The 10405-nt window shown below is 33.2% G+C and overlaps 1 protein-coding gene across 7 annotated transcripts; it reads right to left on the reverse strand.

Moving 5' to 3' along the window:
- Positions 1-621: 621 nt before the first annotated feature.
- LOC131638824 (pleiotropic drug resistance protein 1-like) lies at positions 622-8542 on the reverse strand. Of its 7 annotated transcripts, XR_009294784.1 has the most exons (12): positions 8202-8542; positions 7664-7878; positions 7255-7535; positions 7003-7168; positions 6553-6623; positions 5600-6393; positions 5203-5399; positions 4616-4774; positions 2590-2922; positions 2221-2511; positions 1011-1239; positions 622-866 (listed from the first exon to the last, which is right to left on the reverse strand). XR_009294784.1 is itself a non-coding variant. In XM_058909373.1 (6 exons), exons 2-5 carry the CDS (start codon positions 4222-4224, stop codon positions 2722-2724), a joined length of 423 nt encoding a protein of 140 aa, XP_058765356.1. In that variant the 5' UTR covers positions 4225-4262; positions 4350-4486; the 3' UTR covers positions 1247-2511; positions 2590-2721. The 7 variants fall into 7 exon arrangements, 1 of the variants encoding a protein (XP_058765356.1); XR_009294783.1 differs by having other exon boundaries at positions 7255-7878; XR_009294781.1 differs by lacking the exons at positions 4616-4774; positions 5203-5399; positions 5600-6393; ... (3 more) ...; positions 7664-7878; positions 8202-8542 and adding exons at positions 3017-3141; positions 3507-3576; positions 4198-4262; positions 4350-4409; positions 4498-4536.
- Positions 8543-10405: the final 1863 nt, after the last annotated feature.

Raw genomic sequence — 10405 nt, forward strand, 5'->3', positions numbered from 1 at the left:
GGGTGTAAATATGTTCTACGTTACACCCTATTTTAACAAAAATCGGGTGTAATTGGGCGTAATTACGTTTTTAATTACACCCTATTTTAATAAAAATCGGGTGTAATTACGTTTTTAATTACACCCTGTTTTAATAAAAATCGGGTGTAATTGGACGTAATTACGTTTTTAATTACACCCTATTTTAATAAAAATCGGGTGTAATTGAGCGTAACTACGTTTTAATTACACCCTGTTTTAATAAAAATCGGGTGTAATTGGGCGTAACTACGTTTTAATTACACCCTATTTTAATAAAAATTGGGTGTAATTGAGCGTAATTACGTTTTAATTACACCCCGTTTTAATTAAAATCAGGTGTAGATACCTTTTTAATTACACTCTATTTTAATAAAAATCGGGTGTAAATAAGTCATTTATGAATGAACAATTATATTATATTTAAATCTATTTACACCCTATTTCATATACACCATTTAGTTATATTTCATTTTCAGTCATAATATTGCAAATACTATAAAATCATACACATAAAAATCATATTTTAACTAAGTCAAAATATTTTTAATATTAACCAAAAAGTATACAAAATCATGTGCATTCATAATATTTCAAGTACTATAAAATCATACACATAAAAATTATATTTTAACCAACCGCTTTCTTCATATATAATTTTACGCCATACTTGACGGTTAGCTTCGGTGTTCTCTAGTCCAATTGAATCCAACCGCTTTCCACATGTAGCATTGGATTCATCCATGGCCAAAATACCACGCCCTGGAGAAGCAATTGTTTTCCACAATTCGATCCGGAGGAAGACCTTCTACATTCGTATACACCGACTTCATCTTCTCAAGCAAAGTCTACAAAATTATTCATTATATAGCAATTCAGAAGAGCCTTCACAAAAAACCAACAAAAATAATTGAAGTAGGAATAAGAGCTTACCTTGACAAAAAACCATATAATGAAAGAAAAAAATAATTGAAGTAGGAATAAGAGCTTACCTTGACAATGTTAGGCAGACCAACAAAAATCCACGGGCCCTCACTGATCAAAGAGGTAGCTTTAGCACCAAGATTCGTCAAATTAGTACATTGACCAGTAACACAGTCCCATGTCCGAAGTGTCAATCTAAAGACATGCATTTGAACTACGTGCTAATAGACAAACACGTTTAACTATTTTATGGATGACAGTATTCTGCTCCTCTCGCCTTCATAAACCACTGATATACTTGGAAAAATTAAAAAATTTACATTACATGAAATGTCTATTAACTAATCCAAGCTTTCAGTCAATTTATAAGATTGCCATCAAAAGAAAAATAAAGTGTGAATCACCTTGCAGGACATAGGTCTATAGCTCATTTTCCTTTTGTTTAAGGGTTTGGTTTATAGATCTATTAGCATGGTACTGACCTGATGATCAATGAATTCAACTTCTAGATGTGAACTAATGTGTGGAGAAAAAAGCAACTCAAAGATACCCGACGAATAAGACTGAATACTTTGAAAGGGCATAAGTGAGTGAAGATAAGACAAGCTTAAAGATATGTGAAGGATGACATCTACTCTGAGTCAAACTGATGTGAACAAGAACGGAAACTTTGAAGAAAGGTAAGGGATGGGTTTGGATTTGTTGAGGTTCCAACAATGCTATATTTGTCTTTTTCCTACAGGACATATTCAACACTTATCATTAAAAGAACTAAAACAACGAGCATAGAAAATTCAGTTCCTATTGGATTTTCGTTCTCTAGCTGGCATCAATTACCTCATTTCAGCCTCAGAATCTGAAGAACAAAGTGAATTCTCATCTAAAGAAAATTGAGTTTCAGGGGCTGAGATTTAATAAACTAGTGATGTCCGATATTTTGAAGGCTTGGGAGGATCTAATGCTGGAATTGATGCTCAAAAATTCAATAGACATATCCCTTTTCGACTACACTGGCTGCAGGAATCAGTGGAAAAGAATAAGGAAATGATGAAATGCTCATCAAATGCATATGCTATGCGTATGCATTAACACAATAATAACATACTGAATGGTCATTTGACGGAAGAGAAGACCGAGAATGGCGAGGGAGCAAAGTAGAACAATGAAGACATCAGAGAAAAGAGAGACGATGAAGTTGAAGAACTTGATTGAGACAGCAAAAATACATGCAAACAGCACTCCAGTCCAGAAGATATAAGATATGAAACACTTTCTTACCTCATCGAAAGCTTCGAATATGTCGATACTTGGTTGATGAATGGTGCAAACAACAGTTCTTCCTGTGTCAACTGTGTTCCTAACGGTTCGCATAACAATTGCAGCAGCTCTAGCATCTAATCCAGATGTAGGCTTGTCCATGAAAATTATCGACGGATTGGCCACTAATTCAACTGCAATAGTTAGCCTATTGCATTGTTAGGTTGAAACACCGTTTACGCCAGGCAAACCAACCAAAGAGTTTCTCAATGGATTCAGCTCCACTAGTTCCATTACTTCCTCAATGAACATCTGCAACAATTTATCAAATATCTCGATTAATGAATCAAGTAATAAAGTAAAATCGCAAAGTGAGCTTTAAATACTAACCTTCCTTGTATTATAAGTCACTTTTGATGGTAAACGAAGCCAAGCCAAGTAGAGCAATGACTCGTGGACTGTAACATGAGGAGAATGGATATCATTCTGCTCGCAATAACCAGAGATTCGAGCAAACGTTTCTTATCTTTTAGGGTATCCAGAAATTTTTATGCTCCCGTCGATGTAACCACCGGTTTTCCTACCGGCCAAAACATCCATTAAAGTAGTTTTTCCAGCTCCACTAACTCCCATCAATGCTGTGAGAACACCAGGCCTAAATGCACCACTAACACCCTTCAAAAGCACCAACCTATCCTCTATTACCCCTTGAACCTTCATTTCCTGCCAATTAGAATCTCAAGAGTCAAGGTTGTTGACCGAAAACATTGATTGAAAACTGAGTCTTAGATTTTAACAAACTTTGAAATTTACTTACCTGAGGCATGTCGACAGAATACACAACTTGGTAAAAGGTTATAGAATGTGGCTCGAAAGGAAGAACCATTCCTCGTTTCTGTCTGCGGCTAGAGTCCACGCCATTATAAGATTGTCCCGAGCTCGCTGCATAACAATCGCAAATTTGTTAAGATTCTAAAATTAAAATAAATAAAAATATATATAATTCAAATCATCTTCTACAATACCATTCTGCTTTGAAACGGTAACATAACAAATGAAGTTAAGAAAATTAATCCAAAATATGCACATGAATAAAAACAAACCAAAACATAACACTCTCATTACTACAACTCGAAAAGATCACACACATATGACAAACTAGTAAGCTTAATATAGTAAGAAGTGTACCAACTGCTGGTGGAATATAGATAGGCGTCACAGATCAGATGAAAGAGTCAAGAATGACCAAATTGATTAACCAAAAGAGAAGTAGAAAAATAGATTTGAGACAGAGGTAATCATCGTACCTAAAATAGACTGCCGAATCAAATTTGGCCGTCTGTGTTGGGATAATGCAAGTACAACGGCATCCTCAACCTAAAAAATATAATTTTGTTTTAATAAAGATAGGAGCTGAAGTTCTATAATAGATAAGCATGTGTTCTGGAGACCAGGTCCTTACAATCAGAGGTATCCCTCTGTACAGAACACAATCAGCAAAACAAACACATATCATTAACTAAAATAATATTCATTAAAAACCTTCAAAGAAGCAAGTTCCCTCAAACCCATCTCAACTGAAAGCATACTCTCTAGGGTTCTAAGTCTGTTCTCACACCACAATCATGGCATTAATTGTTGAGTTTTCAGTGCTTGGACGAGGGTTTTAAAGGAAAAGCCTAAAAGTGTAAATATGCCCAAGCATACACACATCATTAATGGGCTTGTCATTAAAAGTGGACAACGAAAAACTATAAAGTTAAACCATAAAAGAAAATGTAAAAGTCAATGATTTTTCCTTAAACATGAATTATTATAGGACAAATCATGGTATCTGTGCAGCCAATTCAAACTAATGAGAAAATACTTGCACAGCAGTTGAACAAATAATTAATTTACGATTTAATTTGTTACTTATTCAATTAAAGGAAAGTTAAGTGTACACAGATGCAAAACTGCTAGAAATTGAAGGTTATTAAAGCAAGGTGTAGGACATACACAGGTCCAAGTAATGTGAGCACGCATCTAAAACCCAGATATCTTGATGCAGCACCAAGAAAACCCTATAACAGGTCAAACTTCAGATGATAAACATGGTATAAAATCAACATAAACTGAAACACTAGAAATCAAATTATCATGTAAGGCACCTGTTTAGCTGCAAGCAAAGCAGTTCTGGATTCTAAATTGATCAAAGCTAACTGTCCACCCTAGAAATCATTTAGAGCAAAATACATGTATAAGTTATTATTGAGAAAGATCGCTCACGCTAACAAAACAGCTACTGGTGTCTGGTACCAATTGATAGATCTTTGCCAACGTAAGTATACTACCTCCTTGTCGATGAAAAGAAAATATCACCTAAAGGTTACAATAGAAAAGATAGTGAAGTGTAAATTGAATATTTAAATAGAACCTTGAAAAGAAGAGATTGAAAAATCGGGACTTGAGTGTGGCTATAAATTGTTGGCGTAGTTGAATGTCATGTTCAATCATGGATGGATCCAGCTCGTACAGGCTAGTTGTTGTTGTTGGAGTTGTTAATGTGATGGATTTGAGGAAAGGACTCAAGTAGCTGATGATAAGTAACAGTTATTATTAATATTATAACAAGAGTAGCCAGTCCAGTCACAGACTCACCCAAAAAGATGATGTTATGTGGTATGTATGTAAAGTTTCCTTAAACACCAATAAACATATAGACTTTTTTCATAAGTGAAAAAGCATAAACATATATAAATTGAGAAACATATCCTATTGATTTTACCATCTATTATATTTCAACTTGTTTCTAACCTTGCAAAATATTTTTCAACTTGATTGTAAAATATTTTTCAAACTTATTTCATAGAAATATGATTATGACATATCCTATTTACGTATATCATGATATATAGTAAAAATAATGTCACTTCAAATTATCTAAGCACAAATAAAAAAATGACAAATTATTAAATAAAAAATAATCTCTTGTCCTTGCATTAAAATGCATTATATATATACCTGAGTTTCTGCCTGATTTGGCTAGGAGTCAATCGAAGCTGCTGCTGCTGGGCATAAAGACCTCCATTAGCCCTCAGTGAGGCTAGATTGGACGACCCCATCATCCCAATGGCTTGTTGCATTCCTTGCAGTGATTGTCCACCGGAATTACCAGAAGAAAATTGTGAGGATTGCACCAACCCACTCTTCTGCCTCGGCTGCACCAAACACAAATTCTATCTCATAATCACATTCACAACAATGACAAATTACAAAACCTCAAAAGCAATATTTCAAATTACAACACCAAGCACAAAAATTCAAAAACCTATATCATAAACTAACAATTTTTTCATAATAATTCATTCATATATACCGAAGTTAATAGATTAAACTGAGCTGCTCCAGCACCACTTACCATTTACCACTTCATCATGCTTCCAGTTGGGTAACCTTGAGCAGGCATTTGAATCCTATTCATGTTTCAAATGTATAGATGGATTAGAAAAATCAGAACTCGCTACCGCTGCTTGCAATTGCCAACTCTCTATGGCTTGTAATCTCATTTGAATGACTCTGCTATGACAGGTTATCAGCTGACATTCTGGATTTGTCAAGGTTAACACAAATAGTAGAGAAATCAACAGAGAGTCCCTAGTTCTGCAATTTTTTGAATCAATGTCTAAAATACAATCTTCTACAGATACTTTTACAATCATATTCCATGATTTTCATCCAATTCTCGAAATCTGCAATTTCCTATGAATTCAAATGAATGTTAACTAAATTTATGCACATTAGCATTCTCAGTGCCCATATCATTATATAAAAAGATAACCTACATTAGAATTCTCAAAGCAAATACAGAGGGATAGTTAGAAATTAGAACACTCAACCAAACAACACCTCAAAAACCTCTCCTCTGAACATTTTCGATTTCTAAAACTGAAGTCATTAAAATGATGTTGCAAAATGAACCTTGTCACTAAAATGCTCCGAAAAAATGAGAGCACACAAGTTATACAATTAACTGAGCACAGATATAACAGCAAGAAATACAACAGGAACATTAAATGAGAGGTCCCGGGAACAAACCAGAGTCTCGCTAACAGCTTTGTGAACCAGGTCCTTTAATAGGGAATGAACCTGGAAGAATCCAATCCAAAATGACAGCAAAGAGTTATAGTAAACATCTACGTTCAACAAACCCACCTGCAATTCAATCAATCCATTTTCCATTAAGAATCATTCATTTATGCTCTATTGATTAAGATCTTCATTTTGCATTTTCTTTATCATTATAGAAGTTGATTTAATATACTTTTTTAATATACAAATCCAATTGAATTGCACTTATTATTATATACTTACTGGTTTATCATGGATTCCTAGTTGAGCCCAAGTGATCACTTCCAATAGTTCTTCCAGGGTGTCATATCCACCTATATATAACAATAGGACCAGAAATAGGAATATTAGTGTTAAAAAAACTGCAATGAGATAAGACATACTCAACTTAAGACTAAAGCCATACCAATTTGTTCATTATTTACTGATTCCATTCCATCATAGTAATGGTGTTTTTACTTACTTACTTTGTGACGATAATGCAAACACTTGCTAAGAGTTAGTACCTAAACACTCAAGCATGATACATATGAAATCTTAAAATGGTCCTTCTCATGTTACTAGATATCTTAAGGATTAAATGTTAAAATTGTACAGAGTTATGCACCCACAAGCATGCCAAAATCAAAGTTATGTAGTAAAATAGTTTAAAGATCAAGGTTGTCGAATTAAATTAAGTGAATGAATTCTAACCTGAAGATCCCTAAGAGAATACATTCAAGTTCTTTAAATAAAAGGTGGTGCAAGACATCCTCTTGTTCAAAACCGGATGCTCTCAAATATGGCTTAGCAGCATTAGACTAGATGCAGCAAAATTTGATCTTCCTGTCCATGTCGGCTCTGATTACCCATTTCACTCCTGCCAGTACACAATTGTCAAAAGTGTAATACAAAAATTAGGCCAATGACTAATATAATGTGTAATAGAAACAAATAAGCACAAACCTGCAATTCTGCGTGAGATAATAGAATTTGGAATATTGACAGGGTAAACAGAATAACTTATGACTTTACATGTTTTGTCAATGACATGCTCACTGTTATTACTCTTTCCACTAATAGTTTCCAAGACTACAACTCCAAAAGTGTAAACACATTAGTAGCTTTGATATCTCAATGAACAACCTTGAGTCTTGATTCTTCGTGAAGAAATGCAAGACCTTTTGCTATGCAAATGCAGATCCTAAGCCTTGATGGCCAATCAAGTTTAAGCCGATTTTCTGAACCTATAGAATGTGCAAAAAGAAGTCATACTCAGATTTCATAGAAATTTCTCATAATGACCATTGTACTTATGAGTAAAAACTCTATGAATAAAGCATGGGCCAAGCTATTATTTTCCATGTACTCATACACCAATATTAATTGATCCCCTTCAATGCAACATCCATGAAGTTTCACTAGATTCACCAGCTTCAGCCACTTTCTATGCTGCTTCATCAGCTTCAGCCACCAAATGCTCTTCCAAATTTGGATTAGTAACAACCACTGTTCTCCCCAGTTTACCTAGTGTTTTCCTCTTTGCAGATTTCGCAGCGGTAGTAGCACTAGATAATGATTTTTGCTGCTCTGTTACACAATCAAGTAAAATATACTAAAACAAAACAAAAAACAATACTCTATAGTCCTATTCCTATCATATTATACCTATCATGTAAAAAATTTAGGCCTATCTCTTAACTATTAAAAAATCAAGGTTCTATCAAAATCAATGAATATTTAGAGAGATTTAGATAGATACCAAATTTTAACCTAACAATGTCATCTGAAATTTCACGCATTAGAGGAATATTCATTCATAACTTCGTACAAGCTACTACTAGGCAACTCCATAATAGAGGTGTTCGCATAGATGAATTTCAGAAATGGAGTATAGGGGAAAAAGAGCTTACCAGATTGATCTAAATTGGAATCGGATATAGGATTGGTTGCGGACGATGCTTCCATCTTCTTGGCGCTTCTGGTTTTGGATGGAGACGTGCGTTTGCGACGGAAGATTCTCCGGCGGATTCTTTTGCTGGCGGTGTCTTCTTAGGGGTTAGGGATTTAAAAGACGAATCTGCATTTCGAGTTCTCATAAGGTTAGAACCTGTGTATTCAAACTAAAGCGAAGAAATGACGGAATCGGAATCGGAATCAGAATTGACTAAGATCGTGAATAGATTCTTTGTATATTGAAATTCAAACGGGTTTCACATGTTTTAATTCATATCCTAATGTTCTACCTAAAATATTTCTGGGTTTGGGAGAGAAAGATTGATTTGATGGAAGAGAATACAAAATTTTATATTCACTTAGTTATTAAGAATAATATTTTGGGTAATAAAAATAAATATTTTTTTAAGTCTATTTAAATTTACGCCCGATTTTTAATTTAACGGGAGTAATAGAGATTTGAATATAATAACATTTTAAATTTATACCCATTTTTAAAAAAAAGGGTGTAAATTTTTACAGGATCAATCATAAACTGACATTTTATTTACAAAAATGTCACCGTGTTTCTTAATTACACCCGATTTTAGTATATTGGGTGTAAATTTTAAAATTATATTATTCATTTTGCACTAGTGCGGGAGGGACAACCTTTGGTTGGGGACTCAGTTGCCAAATGCCATCCGCAAACGAAAAAGTGATTTAAAATCATACGACATTATGAGAAGTGAGAACTTTTAATAATAACCATCCGATTTAAAATCAACGATAAAACTTAAGTGCTGTTCCAATTGTCCTGTTTGTGCATTTTCCATTCCTTCTGTATATACAAACCTAACGTCACATTCAGAACTATTCAATTGTGGTCGTTTTTCCACTAAAAGATGAGCTTAGAGTAACATTTATCTTTCAAAATCCTGTAGAATAAATCCACATGTTATATCATGAGTGGATAATTGCACATAAGTTTGATCATAAAATCAATTCATAGCAAAACTGGATTTTGTTATGAAACTGTTTGAAAATCAATTTTAATCATAAAATTGGTTATGAACCGATTCTAAACCGGTTTAAAATTAAATCTTTTCACTCTAAAACTAGTTTTTGTGACAAATAGTTTGAGTAATAGAATTCCCTCTTATTGTTCAAAGTCCAAGTTGTAATAACTCATCAGTTATTATTTAATTAATAGGATTTGAATGTTTTGTGATACTCCCTCCGTTTTTTATTATAAGTCGTTTTAGACTTTTCACACAGTTTAAGAAAAATAATAATTGTTGTATGAAAATGAGAAATTATGAAGATTTTTACAAAATTATCCTTCATTAATGACATATGGAAGATAAATTTATATAACTGAAAGGAGAGAGAATAATAAATATTTAAGGATATAATAGGAAAAGTAGCATTAATTATTCATTGGAATTGTAAAGCGACTTATATTTAAATACAATTTTTTTCCCAAAACGATTTATAATAAAAAGCGGAGGGAATATATTTTTATTGCAAAAACGATCAATGCGACTTGAATATGAATAGAACATATTTAAAACAAGTCTTATAAACAATTTTTTCTATAATTTGAATTGACCTCAAAAAATGTTGGTCTTGCATTGCATCATTTGCATGCATTACCGCGAGGTATTAATAATGCAACTTTCTTTGAATTTCACCAAAATGATGTGAAAATGATTCAAGACTGATGAATTGAATTCCGATACAAATCGAAGACAAAATGACTATTCTTCTTCTATATGACATAAACGTAATGGATTTATTATACGTCAAACCAAAGAAAAAGAATGGATATTCTTATTTTAGTCATATATGATAGTATCAAGACAAAAATGATGAACTCATTGGTACCAACAATCTGGATGCATGTTTGACAAAGATTTTGGGTCAGAAAGATTTTTCTCCTTTAATTTTTGTAACACGTGGCTCAAAAATAGTCCAAGATGGTTATTTAAACCAAAAATGAGAAAAATGGTATATGTGAAAAGAAGGGAAGGAGAGGATCCATGGTGGTGAAAAGAAAATATGAACTCATTAGTATACTTATTATTTAATTTATTTGATTTTTCAACAATTTGATTTTAGATATTTGTGAATGTTAGAATCAAATATCAACCTGTCGTATATATAGAAAAACGTTTTTTTC

This window comes from Vicia villosa, unplaced genomic scaffold (assembly GCF_029867415.1).
Source record: "Vicia villosa cultivar HV-30 ecotype Madison, WI unplaced genomic scaffold, Vvil1.0 ctg.002442F_1_1, whole genome shotgun sequence".
Classification (NCBI taxonomy): Eukaryota; Viridiplantae; Streptophyta; class Magnoliopsida; order Fabales; family Fabaceae; genus Vicia; species Vicia villosa.